The following is a 21580-nucleotide window of genomic DNA, read 5'->3' as shown; positions in this document are numbered from 1 at the left end:
TGTCATTTTCTACAATGATATTTTTGAGAATCTATTGCAGCTTCAGAGAATTCAGCAGTTCTAGATTTGAACTCTACTTACTTGTTTCTTTAGAGTAAAAATAAGCTCCTCAATCTATATAGTTAACATTACATTTGCTGGTAGTTTACCTGTAACTAACAAGTACAAAGCTAATTAATCCATGTGGGATGGAAGTTCTCATTCATCACTCTGGCACATCAAGCTGTTAGCTTATATTTTATATTAATTTGGAGAGACATGGAGGCATGGCTCCAGCACCCACTCAGGGCTACTATAGGCACTAGAGCATCCCAGTTTCTCTCACAGTCCAGTTCACCAAAATGGGAACAACAGAATCAGAAGATCAACATTAATAAATTGGGCTGTGTGTGAATGGGCTGCTTGATGCAATGGTTCTGTCTCTCCGAGATCTCAAAATACACGATTACTGAATCATAAGCCTACTGTTAGTAAAATGTATTACATAGGGGTTTTTAAGTAGTGAAGGGTAGAAATACGTGCAAGGGAGTAAATTTTCCTTTGTTCTGTTTCTTTAAGCTACACGAGACAGTGAAGAGGAAGTTGGAAGGTGCACGCTCACCACTCAATGGGGAACAGCAAAATGGTGTCTGTGACAGTAGCTTCTCGTCAGCTAGCAAGCGGATACGAAAGGAGGTTCCTGGGATTGATGGAATCAACAACTTGCCCAATAATTTGCCTTTACCTTCTATGTCCCCTCTTCACCAGCTTGATATGAAGCCATCTTTGCCCCTGCAAAATAGTGGAACTCATGCCAGTGGTTTGGATGACTTGGGTAAAAATGGCGGACTTTCGGAGATAAAACTCCCCATCAATGGATGCAGTGACCTGGAAGATAGTTTCAACATTCTTCACAACAACAAGGAACTAAAACAAGAGCCCTTAGATGATTCTAGTTGCATTGACAATTCAGACACATCCCCTTCAAATCAGAATAAGCTCTTTTCAGACATTAATCTGAATGATCAAGAGTGGCAAGAGCTAATAGATGAGCTGGCTAACACTGTTCCAGAGGATGACATACAAGATTTGTTCAATGAGGACTTCGAAGAAAAAAAAGAGCCTGAATTTCCCAGACCAGCCACTGAGACCCAGGAAAGTGCAAGTGTTAAAAGTGATCCATCTCACTCTCCATTTGCCCATGTACCAATAGGGTCTCCCCAGGTAAGACCTTCTTCATCAGGTCCTCCATTTTCAAATGTCCCTCTGGCTTCTAGCATACCTTCTGTTTCTAGTGCACCTCCAGCTTCACTCCCTGACAGCTCACCAGCAAACTGTGTTGTTCAGTCACCTCCAACTCCCAACCAAGCACATACCCCAAGCCAAACTCAGTCACGACCTGGCAATGGTTATCTCATCAATCCAACAACAGTGGCAACAGCAGGCCCAGGGTCTGGCCCTGTAGCTGTGCCCAGCGCCGACTTGTCTCCTGCCGAGCAGCTTAAACAGATGGCAGCCCAGCAGCAGCAACGAGCTAAACTCATGCAACAAAAGCAGCAGCAGCAGCAGCAACATCCAAATCAAGCATCTAGCTGGTCCCCGGTGGGGCCTCCATCTAGTCCTTATGGAGGACCCTTCAGTACAGATAAACCAAATAGCCCAATGATGTATCCCCAAGCCTTTAACAACCAAAATCCTGTAGTGCCTCCTACGGCAAACAACCCACAAAAGACTACAATGAATAACTACCTCCCTCAAAACCACATGAACATGATTGGTCAGCAGCCAAATAATCTGGGTACAAATTCCTTGAGCAAACAAACCAATATGCTTTCTTATGGCAACACAAAACCTCTGACTCATTTTAATGCTGACTTGAGTCAAAGAATGACTCCGCCAATGGCCAATCCCAGCAAGAATCCCATGATGCCATACATGCCGCAGCCGCAGCCCCAACAGCCACAAATGCAAGCGCAGATGGCTCACTTAAGTGAGGAGCAGAAACGCATGCTTGTTATGAAACAGAAAGGAATGATGAATCAGCAGATGGCGTATGGAACGCTCCCCTCCCTTGGTCAGGTAAGTGTAAACGGAGAAATCTCTTTGCATGGCTTGTTTTATTTTGTTGTTTGGGTTTGCAGAAAAATCTTGGAAAGGCGACTGCAGTGCTTTAGCTACTGCAGGCTCCTCCTCTTAGGGCCCAGTCCTATCTGAGGGCTATGCTGGTGGACCATGACATCTGCCAGCACATCCCATGATGCACCATTCAGACATCTCCCTGATGGTCTGCGGAGTATGGCCCCAGTAAGGCTGGGAAGCATTAGCTTGTTTTTTTCAGGATGACATCAATCACATACACCTCTCCCCAGGAGACCTAACATGACCTAATAAGGCGATATAGTTGTTACCATGCTTCTGGGCATTATGGTCTGTTATACTGTTTTTATATTATGATGCATGTTGTATAGAATGTGTGGGTGAGTGTGTAGAGTGTGATTGTTGGAATTGTAGTATATATTTAGGCTTGTATCTCAAAGGTGCATACATTTTGTTGTGCTGTAGCACAATGACAATAAAGTTACTACTACTACTACGACTACGACTACGACTACGACTGACATTTATTGCCAAGGCCTAGATTTGCAACAGTAGTTAATCCAATGCTAGGCTGCATTAACAGTGGCATAATCACAAGTAGTAATAGTTCTACTCAACTCTGCATTAGTCATATCTCACTTGGTATACTATGTCCAGTTATGGGCAACACATTTTGAGAAGGATATTAACAAGCTGGAACAGAGGAGGGCAACAAAGATGATGAAGGATCTGGATACCAAGTCCTGTGAGGAGTGATTGAAAGAGCTTTGTATGTTTAGTCTAGAGAAGAGGAGACAAAGGGAAGCTATCTCAGCCTGGTCAAAATATCTAAAGGATTGTCACACAGAAGAAGGATTGATTCTGTGGCTCCTGAAAGCAAGATCAGAACTAATGGTTGAAACTACAGGGAAGTAGATTCAGACTAGATATTAGGAAGAATTTTCTAACTGTAATTGCTTCCTTTCCAGCATGGGGACAGTGCCTTGTTCATTAGTGAGATTTCTCCGGTTGAAAGGTTTCAGGCAGAGGCTGGATGTTCATCTGTGAGGGATGCTGTAGCGGTCACCTGCATTGAGCAAGGGCTTGGATTCGATGACCTCCAAGGTCACTTGCATCTCTAATATTCTGTGATCTATGGTAGTAATAGTTTGGAACATTCTTTTCCAGAGTCTAGACTGTTCATCCTGAACAAGTGATTGACATTTCTCATACTGCATCCTTTCAATTTTATTTGATTGATTGATTGATTGTAAATGGGGCAATTAGCATCCTATGCTAATAGCCACTTGAAAAACAACCAAGTGTCTTCTAGCACCCTAAAAACTAACCAACTTATTTCAAGATGTTTATGAACGAGAGTCCACTCCATCAGATACATGAAATCAGACTACTTGCCTTCCTTACAGAGTGACATTGAGGAAGATTTAAAGCACCGTGAGATGGAGTATATGTAAAAAATGTGTCTCAGTAGCTACAAATGAAAATTAGCCAAACATTGGGAGGATTCAATGTGTAAAATTATTGTGTTATAAGGCTAGTGCAGGAACCTTTCACTTCCTGCTGATAGATGCAAGTAAGTGCCACCAATTAACTAATTTTGACATAACAGGGTGGAAATATTTGATACATGTTACTCTGTTCTGATAGTGTTGCTTGCTGGCTGCATTCACAATTCAGAATGTGCAGTTTGCTACACTGTCAGGAAACTCCGCATCATCAATGTCTTGTTACTGAGAAGTCTGTGTATATGAACAAGCACTCTTGAAGGCAAGTCCAGGTCACCCAGAAGATCTCTTAAGGGGGGGGAGGAGAGAGAGAGAGAGAGAGATGTGAAGTGATTTGCAGTTGACCTTATATAAAATTCTCAGTAGTAGTAGCAGCTGCTGCAGCAGCCACAATGTGATTTTGTTCCACACTGCAGCAAATGGCATGTTGAAATATGCTTCTGTAAACTTGCTTGCCAGGGGTTTTAGATCAAGGTCCCAAAGAAGCCTGACACCCTTGGCTTCACTCTGACCAAAGCACATTCTTTTTTCACCCATGGGACTGAGTGTGGTCTTGTTTCTCAAGCAGGAGTGCGTATGCTCTTAATGTGGAAAGGGAACTGGCCTATAAAAATCAGTCAGCCTGCCTGTTGACCTGTTGGCTGGGGGAATGAGTGATGTTTGCCTTTTCTTTTGAAGAAAATGTGGGTTCTGAGAGTGTCGTGGTCCCTGAGAAGTGGGAAGCTGTTCTCAGCAGGTGAACTGAATGTCCTTTTGTTAATCTTAGTAAAAACAGAGTGTACTAAATCAGCTCTTTCCAGAGCAGTAAGTACTGCTCCTGAGCACAATGTGATGCTTCTGACTCATGTGTTTGCTTGATGTGGAGGATTTTCCAGGTATGTATAATGAGGAGTGCATTGTTTGGCCCATGTGGGGCACAGAATAGACCATTGGGCTGTCCAGCTAGCTAATTTCTTCTGTTTTCATACCATAGAAGACAAGTGCCATAACCAGGGTAGGGCCATTCACTGTTCATAATGAACTCCAGGGATGGAGGAAACTAGTTGTGGGCTATTCACAGGTGATTTGTGAGGCCACTACTGCTAAACACCAATTTGATGAGGGGGTGTTTGAACACATTAACAATAGCTGAAGCTGAGTGTTGCTGAAGCTGGAGGAATCATAGCTCAACAGCAGAGCACCTAATTTGCATGTAGAAAGTCCCATGTTCAATACCCCATATGTCCACAATGGGCTAGAAAAGGCTCCTGCCTGAAACACTGAAGAGTTCCTGTCAGTCAATGTAGACAGTACAGTATAGAACTCAATGGGCTCATTGGTATAAGGCACACATTCCTATGTGTGGGGCTATGCCAGGTATATGCAGTACCTGTGGAGTGGCCTGCAGTGACCAGTGCAAGCGGGAAACCAGTTGGGCCATAAATATAGCTGGAGGCTGTTGTTCAGTGCATTGTCCAAGGGTCTGCCCTGTCCATTGCGACCTCTGAATATTTATGAAATATGTATAAATCCTCTTCACCATCCCACAGAAGTGGTGGCCTAATAGTGTGATTCATCCTATCACAGGTCGCAACAAAAATAATTGCTTCTTTGTAGAAAAGTCTTACTTATATTATTTAGCTACTGTGCTCTGTCAAACTTAAAAAAAAAAAAAATTAGGTACACTCAAAAGGATGCACTTTATGTTCCTAACAAGTTAAAGGCATTCTCAAAAAAACAAAACAATAACAAAAAACCTTTTATTTCCAGGCAAAGTAAGTGTTGATACTAACTCTAGAAAGAAGCCATGCCTTTCCTTCATAAGCCACTTCTAGTTCACCTTCAAATGACCTCCACAGAAATAGAAGCCTAAGGTTTCCATATTGAAAGGTCTTTCTAGTCCCAGCAGACCAATTTAGAGGCACACAGAGAAAAGGTTGGCTTAGGTGGGAAAGGTAAAACAGTAGCCTTCCATCTGGAATGTATTTCCCTTTCTTTTCTCTTGCTGCTTTCCTGAAAAAAAAAAAAAATGTTTGTTGATTGACCTCCCTATGTAGTCAGGAATAATTGTTCCTCACAATGATGGGAAAAGATCTTCTGATAACATAGAGCTCGTAGTCTCATAACATAGTCTCATAGATGTTGCCCCCCTCTTCTCCCTGCCTCAGGAAACAAAGGCAATCCAGGATGGCTAGAACAACTTACCTCTATTCAGCTTCATGGAAACAATAACAGGAAAAAACCTCCCGTCTTCTTTTTGACGCTGTCTCCAGAATGGGGACATATCACTGCATGCTTAAGATAGTTATTATGTGCTTCACTTTTTTCTTAACCTGAACTCACACAATAATTGTCTTGCTATGTGTGTTTTAGAGCTGCCAGATTAAAGGCTGTGTGGAGACTATTATTCCTGTAAAGCTGTGGGGAAAAAAGTTCCCTCTTAACTCTACGGTGGCAACACCAGTAGCTGGACAGCTATAGAAATGTATTGGAGGAAGGGAAAGGAGCCCTGTAGTGTGGGGAGAAAGTCCATGCACTTCATTTGGCTTCCTAATTGCATTTGATCTTACAAACAACACAGCCTGTGCTTTGTGTTGGCATCCTTCAGTCTCGGAAGACTATGGTGTCACGCTCTGAATGGTGGTTCTGGAACAGAGTGTCCTCTCCAGTGCGCGAAGCCTGGGTAAAGTAGGTATGGAGGATAGGCTGTTACCCATGCAGCAAATCCCCCCTCTCCACGTCGCTGAAATGGTCCAATGGAAAGGCAGAGGCCAATACGGTTGGTTCCAGCGGCGTCGCAGGAGTTGCCAGAAACATGGTTGACATGTTACTACTCCTGTGCTCCTGTGCTACTCCTGTGGTATTCCACACAAGGCTCTGGGACAGTGATGGGGCAGGCATGAATTGCACAGTCCAGACTGAAAAGGAATGCACAAACACAGCGTAATATGATTTTGGAAACTTCTCTTCTACGTTCTGTTTTGCTTTATAAGACTGAAGTGGAAGCATGAGGAGAAAAATGCCACTTGGACTTGCCGTCAAGGAGATACAGCAATTGTATTGGGATTACTGGAAAAGTGATGAGCCCCTGTAAAAACTGAGTGCAGAGAGAACAAGGTAAAGCTCAAACAAAGCTTTGCAGTAAAGAAGAAACAAATGCTGCAATTAAGTCCTGGGCTTTTTTTTATTAGCAATCTTATATGACAACAAGTGAGAGTCCCCAGCCCATCTGTTTTAAGGCTTTCCTGTTGTTGCTTAGAAAGATTGTCCAGATGTGTGCTGCTTGTCCACCATTTTGCATGTCATGTTGTCTCCATGAACATCCTGCAGAGAGATCCATAGCACATGACCTTCATGTTAATGTGTCAGTGAGTTGTTGATGCTCCTGGCTTGTTTTCCAGGCTTTGATGAGCTTTGTTAATTATACTAAAAAAAGAAAGGTGTGTGGCTGGAAAGGAAGCCATTTAGCTCAATGTGAACAGGAGTAATTGGACAGTTGGCAGACTGTTAAATTGGTAGTCTAGTGAGAAAAACTAGCCAATCTGCATTATTCCTGCATGCATAAAGCCAGTGAAATGTATCTACTCCCCTACTGGGTATAGTTCCCGTGGAGTACGGTGGTCATGATTTGCTTCTCTATGGAAAGCCTGCAATAGATATTATAGGAACTACCAAAGCTCTGCCACCAATGCTGTAAGGGACATAAATCCATAGAATATAGAGACTCTGATGTGTCCAAGTGCTACATGTTATGCTATTCCTTCTCCTATTATAATCAACACTATGTAGTTCTTGTGCCTGTGGGTTTTTTTCTCATTTGAAAGTGAAGCTGGGTAGCAAGAATTCAAGCTCCTTTCAACTGCTTCACCAATACCCTTGAAAAAAGGCAAGCTGAAATGACTTCCTCATGTGGATGAGACCTGGTTTGCTCTGCAGAGTGGTGGATTTGCGGGAGGTACCTCAATCTGCTCGCTCACACATACCCCACAGTCCTAGGCCTCATCTGCAGAGGGTTCCAGAAGTAGAGTATATCTCCATGGATATCTCCTTTTTTCCTTTGGGAGACAAGTACAATAATGGGAAGAGAGGGTGTGCATACCCTATCTTCTCTACTACCCCACCATGGTCTCCACTGTTTCTGCTGCCTCTTGCAGAGGCACATTCACATCACATTTCATTACACTTACTTTGGAGGCAAAGCTGAAGCAATATTATTAAAAGGTATTTATATACTGCTTTTCAATAAAAAAATTCACAAAGCAGTTTACATTGCGGGATAGTGGAAAATTTTAAAGTGCACGAGCCTGTCATGACACCTCCCCCCCTTCGCCACACTCCACTAAGATTATACACTCCACTAAGATTATACAACAAAACATCAACTTCTGTCTTCTCTTGACACTTGTTCCTACTTTGAAACTTATTATATCATTTAAAGATATGGCTCATTGAATCACAAAGTCTTGGTGGGCTGCAATAGTTTAAAGCAAAGGTATAAGAACTGAAAAAATCAAATTAAAAAAATATCACGGATAAATATAAAAAGTATGTTCAAGTGCTAGCCTCTACATGCTTACTGAGAGATGTGGCCACTGTGTTCACCCTTGCTCCCAGGTAAATTTGCATAGAATTGTAGCCCTAATGTAATGTGAACTACATATTGTTTTCCAGATTACCCTTGAAAAAGACAATGGTCTAGATATGCCCCCTCGGCAAGTGTCACAATTAGCCTCCTGTTGAGCCTGATGGAAAATGTTTCAAAAGTAGCACCTGAGCACTTAATGCTGGTGACATCTCTGCTCTTGCTGTAGGAGAAGTCCCAACTCTCCATTCCTCCCTGCTTCCCCTCTGCTACGCTCCTGGGTTTACATAGCAAAATAAATGAAACAATGGAGTCCTGTCCCAGAGGGACACACATTTTAAAAAGACACAAAAGAGATACCAGTAAACAACTACTGGTGTTCATGCATTTTCTATACATTCACACTTTTTCTTGTGGCTCAAGAGTTTTCATTTTTTATCTGTAATATTTTTCATAATTGTACCCCTGCCGTGATAAACATCCCCAGTGAATTTAATATGATGTGCAAAAAACAGGGAAGTGTGAAGTTGTTTAATTTTCGTTTTTAAAGGTATGTGATTATGGACTCAGCGTATGGTGAATAGGTGTAACAGGAGAGCCAGGATGGTGTAGTGCTTTGGGAGGTGGACTTAGACCTGGAAGATCCAGGTTCAAATGCTCCCTCAGCCATGAAGCTTCTTGGGTGACCTTGGGCCAGTCACTTTCTCTCAGCCTCACCTACTTCTCAGGGTTGTTGTGAGGACAAAAGAAGGGGAGCAGCTGTGTACACCACCGTGAGCTCTTTGGAGGAAGGGGGGTATAAAAAAATGTGAAAAACAGAACAAATTCAGTGTTTAATGGGGGGGGGCGTTAAAGAGGAAAAGAGATGGGGTGGGCAGGGACAGTAGGAGCACCCTGTCCACTTAACTGATGGGTCTGCACTCTTTTGCCCAGATTAGACTACTACTCCTTGTTGGCAACCTTCAGTCTCAAAAGACTATGGTATCGCGCTCTGATAGGTGGTTCTAGACTACTACAGAGAAACAATAATGTATCTAAGGATGCAGTGCAGTTGTGCTACATCCTCACACAAGTTACATTTAGACCAAACATACCTCTAAGATCATGAATACTTGTGAGCAAATACTTTCTCTCTGGTTGTACAGCAGAGCAGACCAGTGACGTCCACCATAGATACTGCCTAACAGCTAGACCTAGCCCCTTCTTATGCCCATGACAATGAATCCAAAGGGTTGTAATAACGGTTGTTTCCCTTTGTGGGTCTCTTGATGACCTTGAGACATAGGACAGAGCTGAGAAACAAGCACTATTGTAGCAGTGATTTGTATAAGAGAGATCTTATTCATGCAGGCAAAATGTTTACATTTCACAGCAGCCTGATTTGTGTACTCAGTCTAGAGAACAGCGGCAAAGTTGTTGGCTATAAATACTGACGGGTTTTCTGTGTGACTGTACGTTAGATTATTTTAAATCCTAAAATAACTGCAAGAAGGATGTCTACTTAGAAGACGTTAAGCTTACCTCTTTGTGAGGGAGGGGGGAATAGTAAAACGTTTGATTTCTTCTATATAAATGTATAATTGTGGAAGCAAACTCGGTGTAGAAGAAGAGAGTGTGTGTGTCTATGAGAAAATCAAACATCTGGAATTGAGAATTCTGTTAGGAGTCAGGGAGTATAAGCAGAAGAAGAGAGGCAGAAGCAAAATAGAATTCCCTGTTGGTGAAGACAAATGCAATAAAACTGTGACTATGAGGTAAAACTGTGGTTATGAGCAGCTGCCACTATAAAGGCCACAGAAAATGCAGTTGCCTGGTTGGAAACTGGAGGTATGTGGGAGTGCACAAGAGTGAAATCCTCCTGAGATTCCATTTTTGTAGTGTTGTGGCTGTTTTACATCTCAAATATTTGTAGGTGATTCAGTGTCTTTGTTCTGCGTATTTGGAGAAGACATGGAGATTTGTACACAGATATTTTCTAAAATATCTGCACCTCTATTTCAAACTGATAAGATGCATTCATTTTATTCCCCAGAACTAAAAGGAAATTTATTTTCTTTATTCTTTTGAAAATGGAAATTTTGTGATGCCTAACCTCCAATATGTTCAAGTATTGGCTTGTTGTTTCCATAAAAGGATATGAGAATGTCCTTTTTTGTTGCTCTCAGTATTGAGTATTCAGAGGTATACTGCCCTGAACAGAGAGGTTCCGTTTTGCTAACCACCGCTTATTTCATTCTGCATTAAGCTCACATGGAAATCCCTGATAGGCACCCATCCAGGCACTTCCCAGATGTAGCCCTACTCAGCTTCAACAAGGAGGTAGTATCATGTGCCCTCAGACCATGACCTCACTTGGACCACTTAGCTACCTTTTAGCAAGAGTTATTGGAATGACTTTTCAAACAACTTAGAAGGATTGCCATACAAATGTTTTATGTTCCCCCACTGTCAGAGGTTCTCCTGGGGGTAATACCAAAGGACAGGCTTTGTTGATTGGAGCCCACAGTTGTGGTATTTCCTGCTCTTGTAGGCTTGTTTAGCCCCCTCACTCTTAGTGTTTTGCTGTCCGGAGAAAACTTTTTCGTTTCACCAGGCATTGATTGTGCACTGCTGAGTTTGTTTCCCTGCTGCTCTTTATCTTGCTTTATCTTGTTATTAAGACACTTTAGTTGTGTATTTAACTATTTGCATTTTTTTTATACTGAGATGGAAACATTGTTTTACTCTGTGTTCATGAACTGAATTGGAAGCCCTTCTGGGTAATGATGGGTGGGATAACAATCCCCAAACAGAGAAATAAATTATTATTATTATTATTATTATTATTATTATTATTATTATTATTATTATTATTATTATTATTATTATTATTATTATTATTATTAACAACAGAATTTATATACCGCTTTTCAACTAGAAGTTCACAAAGCGGTTTACAGAGAAAAATCAAATAACTAAATGGCTCCCAAGATGCAAATGAATACCAGCAGACAGCCACTAGAACGGACACTGCTGGGGTGAGGTGGGCCAGTTACTCTCCCCCTGCTAAAAAAAAGGAGCACCCACTTGAAAAAGTGCCTCTTACCCAATTAGCAGGGGTAAATGAGTAGTTAAGGCATTTCAACTACTTTGTTAAAACAACTTCTCCCCCCTTTCATATGGAAAATTAAACATTAAAAACAAATTGAATAGGTCAATAAAACAGTTTACTGAAATTATGAATTTATGTATTTCCTTTACGCAAGTAACCTATGCAAATTGTATTACATGAATTGGACTTGAAAAACAAAATCCAGGTAGCATTTCTAAGCAGAGCAGCTGCACTCAGAATATTCTGCCAATTCAGCTTTGTCCAGAAAGAGTTTACTTAAACTAAAGAGCAAATCTGTAAACGGCAAGCTCCATGTAGGTCTTCCTACCCCTTCTGGTTCAACTGCTCTTTTCCTGGCCAGACTGAACAGCTAGGATTTTCCAAGTATATTCTTTAGAAATGCAATACTGTGCACAAAGTTTGATGGGCTGGAGTTGGTCTTGGAAGATTTTTGGTGGGTCAGAAGATCAAGGTGGAATCAACAGACAAAAAATTGACAATCCCATTCTTGAAGTATCTCATTTCCTTCAAAAGACATTTTGCCCAGTTTTTGTGTGTGAATGTTTGTGTTTTGCCTGGCATGATAGGGAGAGAGTTTCCTCTGCCTCTGATAGATAATCAAAGAATGATATAGGCAACGCACAAGGATCCATTCTGAGGGGTCCTGAGTTTCCCTAGGTCTGCTGTTCCCTAGGGTTTTCTTGTGGGTGAAGTGTTGACACACCAGTACTGTATGAATTCCTTTCCTGTTTGCATACTAATCAGAGCTCTGATTGTGCCTTATGGAGGCAGAGCTGTGTCTGAGCTTACAAAGTAGATAGCCAGGTAGTGGAGTGTGGAGGAAGCCTTGAAAGAGGCATAGTGGTGAAGAGACTGACTGAGGGTGGAAGGGCCTGACATCCTGGCTGTCTTGTGAAAGTTGGAGTCATCGAAAAAAGGGTAAAGTGTTTAAAAGGAAGGCTTGATTGGTCACTTATTAAATTGCCCAACTGTCCCAGGTAGTGTTATGGCCCTGTTGCCATGGACACTGGAGAAAAACATCTGGACAAGTGTGCACTATTTGCTTGTTTGTCATGGGTCAGTGTGTTAATTTGAGTCACATCCTACCCAACACGTCTGCTTTGATAAGGCAAGCAGCTGCTTGCACTGTGCACACAAACAGTGCATGATAGTCAGTGCAGGTTGTTGCATAGTGCTGTGTGACTGTATCCCTTTTGTGATCAGCACTTCAAAAGACAGAGTTTTAGGGTACAATGCTAACCAACTTTCCAGCACTGACATAGCGGTGCCAATGTGGCATGCACTGCATCCTGCAGTGGGGAGGTAGTCAAGGGGGCCTCCTCAAGGTAAGGGCATGCTTGTTACCTTACCTTGGGGCTGCATTGCGGCTAGGTCAGCGCTGGAAAGTTGGTTAGGACTGAGCCCTTAATTTCATTGAAATTAACAGTTGTCCTTGTTTCTTCCTGTAAATGAAATCCCTACCATCGCAATGGCCTTGTTTCTTCCTGCATTCCAGCCCCGCCACTGCAATGTTCCCTAGATATGCTTTCCCTCAGTATGAAGTCATCAGAATACCATGATCACTGTTATGTGAGGGGTCCCATCTCATATGTCTTTGGTGAATTGCATCAAATCCCACAGTTCTTCATGAGCGTTGTGGCCCAGACATATTTGGAAAGTATGCTGTAATTTAGATAGTTCAGTAGCAACCTGAAAAAATGTACATAAATGAAGAATTTATGTCCTTTGTTGGCCTTTCTTTGTTGTCATTTCAGTGATACCAACCAGAAACCTCATGCAGGGTTGTGATGGGCTTGTTGTGGTCCATTTTGAGGCAGTTTAGGCAATTCCTTTATGAGCTTTGTGGTATCCAGACTGAATTTGGAGATGATTTAGCATCTGTTATGAGCCTGCTCTCAGCACAGGGCTTGACCCAGAAGGATGCAAGTGATCCTTCTAAAGAGTTTACAATGCCATGTTGAATTAAGATCTGAGTCCTTGATAAGATGCTCAGGCAACCATTATACACCTTCAGCATCTGTGGTTACAGAAAAATTGCAGTGGAAAATGTTCTTCCTAGCCAAAGCCCTTGGTCAGTAATTTATCCATAATGATTGCAAAGTAACATGGTAGACCTGAATTTGGAAACTCTTTAGAAATGAAAGGTTCTGTCTTTGTATGGGTGGTTGGTGTTGCCCCTGCCTCTGCATTGCTGCAGTTGTATGAATCACCCCTTTTAAGGGTCAATGAAAATGTGAATCAACTGCCCTTTTATTCAAAGTTACTAACAAACCTCGTCTGGAAGCTTGGATTTGCGCATTTTTCTTGTGCCAACGGGAGTCATTCATTTCCTGTGGATATAATTTACCATCCTCTTGTTACACACGAATAGCACATGTGCAATATCTAACAGCCCAATCCTGAGCTGCCCAGTGTGTAAGGCTGCTGCAATGTCAAAATGGCTACCACAGCTTCCAACGTGCACTCGGGAGAAAGGGACGTTCATCCCCTTCTCTTGGGTAAGGGAAGTAGCCCCACAATGAGGCTACTCAATTCTGCAGTAGAGGCGACGCAGAATTGAGGAGTCCCATGTTAGTCCGCAAAGCCCAACATGGGGCTCAGGAGCCAGTGGAGCTGAGCTGCTCTGCTCCAGCTCCCTCCCGCCCTGCACCCTGCCTTCCACACCTCCACCAAGCCTCCTCCCTGCCCTCCCCCCACCCTGGAACGCCTCCCCCATCTCCCCCTCACCACCACTCACCTCTCCGCTGCCCAGTAGTCCAGGCAAGTGCCGGGCAGTGGAACATGGGTCCAGTGCTGGAGCTATTATGGGCTAGCTCCAGTGCTGGGCCCACAGTAAGGCTCACAAATGTTTGCAACATTGCTTGCCGGTGGTAAGTCAGTGCGCCAGGCTCTGGATCAGGCCCTTAGACTCTTGCAATCCTTGCATTTCTTGTTGTGCAGTGCTTGTGTGTCTTGTTCTGTCCTTTAGACTTACAAATATTGTCCCTGTTCAAAATTTTTGAGACTGTCCAGTTTTTACATAGAACAGAAAAAGAAGCACAGAACTGGAAACCCCACATGAAGTGTTTGCCTTGGTGAAGAGCTACTTTATCTTGCAGCGATTCAGAGCTGTTCTGGCACTGTAATAGCTATGGTAGCTGCACCACCTGTACTGACCCTCTATTACTTGTGGGCTAGCAGCAGGTGACACAAGAATCAGTACTGGAAATTGATAGATTGCAAGTGAAATGTGCCCTGATTTAAAGAAACAGCCACTTGCAAATATGTGGTTCCCAATGTGTGTCATTATGCCCTGGGGCATCACGAGGCACTCCCCAGGGCAGAGACTCTGTGGCATGAGCCTAAAAATAGCAGTAAGGGGGCTCAGCGCAGCAGGCAGAGCTGCTGTGTGCAAAAATTGTGAGCTTGAAAAGAAAAAAACCCACCTTCCTTGGCCTCCTCACCACTATTTTTCACCCTCCATATCTGGAAGTGGCTGGTGACATCAATCCATGATGCATTTCGTGTCATCATGACTTACTTCCAGTTTCAAGCAAGCCCAGTTTCAAGCAAGCAATTTTGGGAAGCACTGCTCTGTGGCCAGAATCTGGAGCAGTGGTTCCCAAATTGGTGGGTTCACGACCTACCATGGGAATCGGAAGAAGGCCACAAGGGGAATGGCCACAAAATGACTGGAGTGATGGTACTGCATTGCTCCAGTACCATCACCGCTGCCCCCACAAAGATGTACAAGGCACCCACCTCCCCTGTAGGAATTTAGTAACCACTATTCTAGAGAAAGTTAGTCATGCTTAAGTGCCACTGAAATGAAAGGGGCTTGTGTTAGTCACACATAGCTGTTCCCATTGACTTCAGTGGGACTTGAGAACTAACTAATTTGCTTTGGATTGGGACCTCATGCAACAGTGTCTTTAGCGAAAACACTCTGGTTTTAGTTTATAGTTTTCTTCTGCTCTGGAAAGTTTTGGAAGGAATTTGATATTCTTATTTTAAAATTATCTTTTTGTGACATTCTACTGCCTGCGGGCATAATGGGAAACTTCCTTGAAGGAATCTGTGCTCTTAATTAATTTTGTATATACAGATTTGCCCAGAGAGTGGAAAAAAAATTTTTTTTTTAAACTCATGAACCTACTATATATTCTTCTGAGGATTATAGCTGTATGTTCATTCAGATGAACTATTTTTCCTTACAAGATAACTTCTTGCTGCCATAAGGACTGTAAATTTTTTGCCTTCATTGCATCCTAGTCTCAATCTCTCACTCTGTTCTTCTCTGTCTTTTCCAATTCTTCATCTACCTCTTTATTCTTTTCTCTTCTTCTCTGTTTTTCTTAAACATGCACTTCTGCTTCCCAAGGATGCCTGTGGACAGTCTACAGATCGAATACTCGCTATGCACCGTTTACTTCTGTCCTTTAGCGTGTTCCAGTTCTTTTTTGCAAAGATGGTGAACCTCAATTCCATTTGTTTTCTACTTGTCTCTACTCAGTATTAGAAAGCTAAACTTAGAACTTGCATCACTGGTAGTATAAGGCAAGTATGGCAAGCTGTTGCAGTGGCATCAGCATGGGATAGGCTGCATCCCTCAGGGGAATTTTGGCTGATGGAGAACTCCTTGGGGTAAGGGGACATTTGTCTCTTTGCCCCAGGGAAAGCCCCAGAAGCTGCAATGGGTCAGTTCAGACCTGTAGCAGCTATATCACTAATTAACACTAATTTACAGGTTTAGGTTTTCAGTTCTAAATGTAGTGTAATAAAGGGAAACACAATGGCCCACTCCCCAGCAATAAGACCCCTAGCCTTTTATTTAACATTTTACCTTTTGAGCTTTTCTGTGTATATTGGCCGATGGTCTCAGGGTATAAGGCAGCTTCATGTGTTCATATACACGCTTATAAAAGCTGCAGGTGGCCAACACCACATTAAAAGAGACACTTCCCCTTCTCTTGCATCCATCAAAGAGCGCCTGTTCTGAGATGGTGCCTGCCACAGCATTTGTGTACATCATTCTAGTCTCATTCAGGAACATACCCTGAATTCCAAAGTTCTGTGTGTTTAGCAGCATTATTTTAAGATCAGGAGGGCTGTTGCCAAGACAACAAGAACATTGTTAGCTGGAAGAAGAACCGGAAGGGGGAACAATACTCAAATGTCTCAGCTCCCTTCCCCTGTGTTGGTTTGTTTTACTTCCACCACCATATTTCCCCTGCCAACCACATGAGGAACAGTAGCTCCCAACCTGTCCCTTAGTCCACTCCAGACAGACCCTCAAAATGCATATCAATCAATCAGTTAATCAGTTAATCAATCAGTGAATGAATCAATTAATTATCAAACAGTGCTATCCTAACTTGCGATGGAACAGGCAGGCCAGCAGGCCTGCACTGAATCCAGTGCAAGTTTGGGGCTGGCTGTGGCTCAGCCCAAGGCAAGGGAAAATAATTCCGCTTACCCTGGGTAGAGCCACAGTGCCCCAATGGGTCTACTCAGATCTTCACCACCTAAAGAGGTGGCGCAGATCTGAGCAGAACAGAGCAACCTGGAGCTGCTCTGCGCTGCCTGGGAATGGGGTCAGGATCTGGCATAACTGCTGGGTCCTTGCCCCACACCCCACCTCCCGTCTCCAGCCACCCACCCATGGGCCCGCCTATCCATCCTCCCCCCACTCTGAAACACCTCCTTCCTGCCCTCCCCACACTCTCCAGACCCTCTTGCTGGCCACGCTTAGCCAGTGTGGACCTACTGATCCCCATTGGCATGGAGGCTGGACACAGCCTCGGCGGGCTGGCGTGTATCCCTACACTGGCCTAGCTGACACTGAGGAGGTGCAAACGTGCTTTATGGCACGTTTGTGACTCTCCCAGACTGGCACAAGGGACTTCTGCCAACCAAACACTCCGTTAGGATTGTGTTCTAAGAGTGCAAGTCTGTGCATGTCTACTCAGAAGTAAGGCCCTCTTGGTTCAGTGGGGCTTCTAACCAGTTGAGTGTGCATAGGATTGTAGCATAAAACTCATACTGAAATGTCTTTAATTGGGTGACGTTCCTGATAAGTACATTTGCCAATGTACTTTTTTATTGTATTGATTGGTCAGCAAACCATTTGGCAAAATGTATCACTGGTTTTCCCATTTTACACATTTGGACCTGAAGATCAAAGCAGACATGACAGAGGTGATCTGTGAATAGGGCCTCTACTTTTTAGAAAACAATGAGAGAGCAGCCATTAATGGCTTAACCCTTCCAGCATTTGTCCCAATCTGAATCCTGTCCCACCTGCTGCTTTTAAATTTCTACAAAGGCACACACAAAAGGAGAGCTGACAGGAAAGCTGCCCAAGGCAACGCAATGAATCAGTGGCAAAAGAAGAACTTGAAGCATTTCTTTCCGGTCTGTCCACCTTCTCCATCCTCTGAGCCACACTGGCTCTTGCTCATCTGGTGTTGTATCTCTTTTTCAAAGTCCTCTCTAGAGCTAGACTCTTGCCCTAGTGATTGAAAAGTATCCATTGTGCATGCTCAGTTACTAACCCCGTCTACAGAGAGTATAGGGATTACATTTCCTGGTATTTAGATAAACACTAAATCCTTCACCTTAAAAAGATTGCGATGATTACATAAAGCGCTGGATTTATTTCCCCCCAAGGTTGCTTTCAAAAGGGACACAGGTGTCACCTACAGATGCAGTCACAGCTTGAGCGAGGTTGTTTTGGCTAGAAAGGGTCTGCCTGGCAGATGCACTGTAAGCATATGATTTTCATGCTAATGAAGCAGTGAAAAGGCTCAAGAGGAGCCACAACACAGCCCTGGCTCTGGCTGCTGCAAGGGAGACAAGGAAGGAACACAGTCACTCAGGGTGAGATTGTCAAGATATGCTACTAATAGAAAGCAGCCTGTGGAAACAGTGGGGCCCTCTCTGCTCTTTTTCTTCTGGAAACAAAAACAGCACTCCATACATTCTCCCTCCCCCTTCCCTGTGTACATGCTTCTTCAACCAGAATGTTTCCTATGACATTTGGGTGAGAGAAATCAGATGAAATCCCAGTGACCAAGAGCCTGGAGCACTGCGTAGATTTTTAATTTGTGGGTAGACAAACTAATTGGGTTGGGTGGTGTGTGATTGCACCTACTGACCTTGTCCCTCTGTGCATTTGAGATCCCAGCTGTGCACAGGAGCCTATACCCCAATGATGACACACACAATCTGTTCCCTCTTTTTTTGCAGGGCAGTGAACATGTAGTTAGAGGCAATGTGTGTTGGGATGAATGTGTGTAAACCACCTGTTCAGCTGGGATCTTAAAGGTAGGGATGGTAGCAGTTGGTCCAGCAGTTGTGATCTCAGATCCGACCCTTCCGATGCATTCATCCCACATAAGTGAGAACTAGTTAAGATGCTGTGCTTAACATCCATACACTGATGAAAGCTGTAATCTTATGGATGCTTACCTGGGAGGATGTCTCACTGAACACAGAAAAGCCTGACAGTATATGCTGTTTTGATCATTCTTTTGCATGAGACCTACCCAGCTCTGCCATGGCTTGGATCACGGCTGTAGCACAGAGGCAGAGGGTTCGTAACACTTTATCTCCATACCATTTTCCCACTGAAAATGATGGGACCCCCCTCTCCCTCCCCCCCCCCATCAGCTAGTCAATCCTTAAAGTGCCATTTACAACTAGCTAGCTGTTTTGGAGATGCAATTTTTCTGTGGGGAAAAAAAGACATGGAGGTAAAGGGTTAAATACCTCTGCTCTTCAGCCCCCCCCCCCCACAGCTGTGACATGAGAGTTAAAGAATGATGTAAATGGCACTGTTACATGGTCAGTGTAATGTGTAGTTCAGGTCTGACTTCTGTGTAAATGTGTATTGAATTGCACTGTAAATGTCTCAAAGGGATTCTTCTTGTTGATTATGGATAAATATGCCACTAGAATATTGTTTACACCACTCCCCTCCTCAGATCTCCATAGTCCTCCTCTGGCTATTTAACATCAGAGGTATTTGCATGACCTTGTTTGCTTTAGCTCCTTTTCCAGTACAGGACTTCTGTTCCACTGGCAGTTCTCAGACTGGCTGTGTTGCCTGATTCTCCTTCCTGCTAACCACACACACCCTTTTCCTTCCCTTTTTTGCCTTAGTTTTGAGTTTAATTTCACCCCTTTTAATAAGTGCAGAGCAATGGCAGCATCTGCAGTGTCACAGATTTGACTTTGTTTAGACCTTTATTTTGTTTTTCAATTTACAATCATCCTGGCAGCGGCTCCCCGGAATGCTTCATTTTATCTTTGCAGCTCTGCATTTCCTGTAAAAGCACCAGGGACAGAGGCATATCTAGGGTGGAACGTGAGATGCACTTGGAACCTGAGATGCACTTGGGGGGGGGGGGTTCATGACTGCCCCCAGGCTCCACCCAGCCATCTTGAAGATAGGGTGCTGCAGGCTTCACAGCAGCTGCTCCTGGCTTCAGGAAAGGTTCTGAGCCTTCCCCGAAGCCAGGAGGAAGTGCACAAAGCCCTGCTCTTGGGGAGAATGTTGTGACATCATGACATTGCGTGACATCATGACGTTGCATGACATCATGACATCATTGCCCTGGGTGCTGGGGAGAAGTGTTATGCCTCTGCCCAGGGACATATTGCAAATATGGAGGAAACATGCCAGGTGCATACAGTCTAAAATGTCTCTTGATTAGACATAGAAAGAGGAAAGCATATTACGAATTTGCTTTGTCAAACCAAAGCAACTGTTCACATGGGGATCTAGGCCCTGCTCTGACAATGCATCCAGATTTATTTATTTTCAGTGATTTATAGCTCACTTCCCCCCCCCCAAGATCCCCAAGGCAATGAACAGTAAGCTTGCAAGCGCTATTTGCATATCAAATGATAAATCAATAACACTCTATAACAAAACTAATTAGTTATCACTCAATTAGGCTGAGAGAACACATGTATGGGGAGTAGGATCATAGCAACAGGCCCCTCCTCTTCCAACTGATGCACATGAAAATGAAGGTCTCCATGTTCATGTGTACAATAACCATGCGTGAGGTCACACACAAAATACTGCCTTGAAAGCCAGAGAATACCCTGTAATCTATATTCCTCCACTCTTAAGCTGGTAATGGCACAGCAATGAAGGAATTAATGTGAAACATTCCTGGTTTGAGCCACACCTCTGCCATGTGCTCACTAGGTGGACTTAGATAAGCCATTCCCCAGCATGGGGACAGAAATATTTCTCCGCTTTGCAGGCTTGTTATAAAGAACAACATCAAGACAATATATGCAAAGCACTTTGCACACTCCAAAAGTGCCATGCATATGGTAAATATTATTATCTTCACATTGCTGACTGTACTTTTTAGCAGACACTGCAGTGCTCCATGTAGTTCCTCATGCCTGCACATTCATCATAAGGTTATAAACAAGCAACTGCATGGAATTCAATTGTGTGTAGCAACTACACCAACACATCAAGTTTGTCATATGCCCAAGAAATCATTTGGTTACTGCCATAATGTGGATGTGGATGTTGTAAACAGTGAATGCAACTGGTAAGCCTTCAGACACACATGCACTCAATGGGTAGCCTAGTAGCCTAGGATTGGCATTTCTTCCCAGTGCTTCTAATTTTATTTATGAATTGATTATATTTGTATCCCACATTTGCTTCAGGGAAATCCTAGGTGGTCTCTCATCCTAGAACTAACCAGGTCAAGCCCTGCTTAGATTTAGACATGGCGACATGAGGGAAGGGGTGCTGCCGCCATCTACTCCCCCATGCTACTGTCCCCTCACTGTCCCCTGTACAGAGGCCTGTATGGAGGCCTTCGGAGGGCCTTTAAACCCCACTTGTGGCTTTCATCCAAAAACCAGAAGTGATGTTTTAACTTTCCAGAGGCCTCAGAAGGCCATAGGAAGGCCCTCAGACATGATTGTGGGTGGGTAGCATTCTCTGGGGGACGGGGTGCATTCTGTGGTTCAGGCCCAGGCAGCGCAGGGGTCAGGATTACAAGTGACATGGAATTCCAACCACCATCTTCTAACCAGCTTTGTGTATGGTAGTGGGAGTGGAGTTTAGTCTTTCAAACATAAAGAGAGCTCTAATAGATCTTTTAGGGCAGTGTTTCTCAAACTGTGGGTTGGGACCCACTAAGTGGGTTGCGAGCCAATTTCAAGTGGGTCCCCATTCATTTCAATATTTTATTTGTAATATATTAGACTTGATGCTACCATGGTATGTGAGTGCTTTTGGGGAAATGTTACAGACCTGTACTTTTAACAAGCTACTATGTATATTCTTTTAACAATGATAGTAAA

General features: G+C 43.5%; 1 protein-coding gene across 1 annotated transcript in view; it reads left to right on the top strand.

Annotated features, from left to right (window-relative positions):
• The window catches only part of MAML3 (mastermind like transcriptional coactivator 3), a 354762-nt gene that overhangs the window by 225860 nt on the left and 107322 nt on the right, over nucleotides 1–21580 (top strand). Inside the window, exon 2 of the mRNA XM_066632226.1 lies at nucleotides 559–2058. Coding sequence (XP_066488323.1) covers nucleotides 559–2058 — 1500 coding nt within the window. The remainder of the gene's footprint in view (nucleotides 1–558; nucleotides 2059–21580) is intronic.

This window comes from Tiliqua scincoides, chromosome 6 (genome assembly GCF_035046505.1).
Source record: "Tiliqua scincoides isolate rTilSci1 chromosome 6, rTilSci1.hap2, whole genome shotgun sequence".
Lineage (NCBI taxonomy): Eukaryota > Metazoa > Chordata > Lepidosauria > Squamata > Scincidae > Tiliqua > Tiliqua scincoides.
Note: the sequence above shows the minus strand (reverse complement) of the source record. Positions and strands in the feature narration are given on the sequence as shown.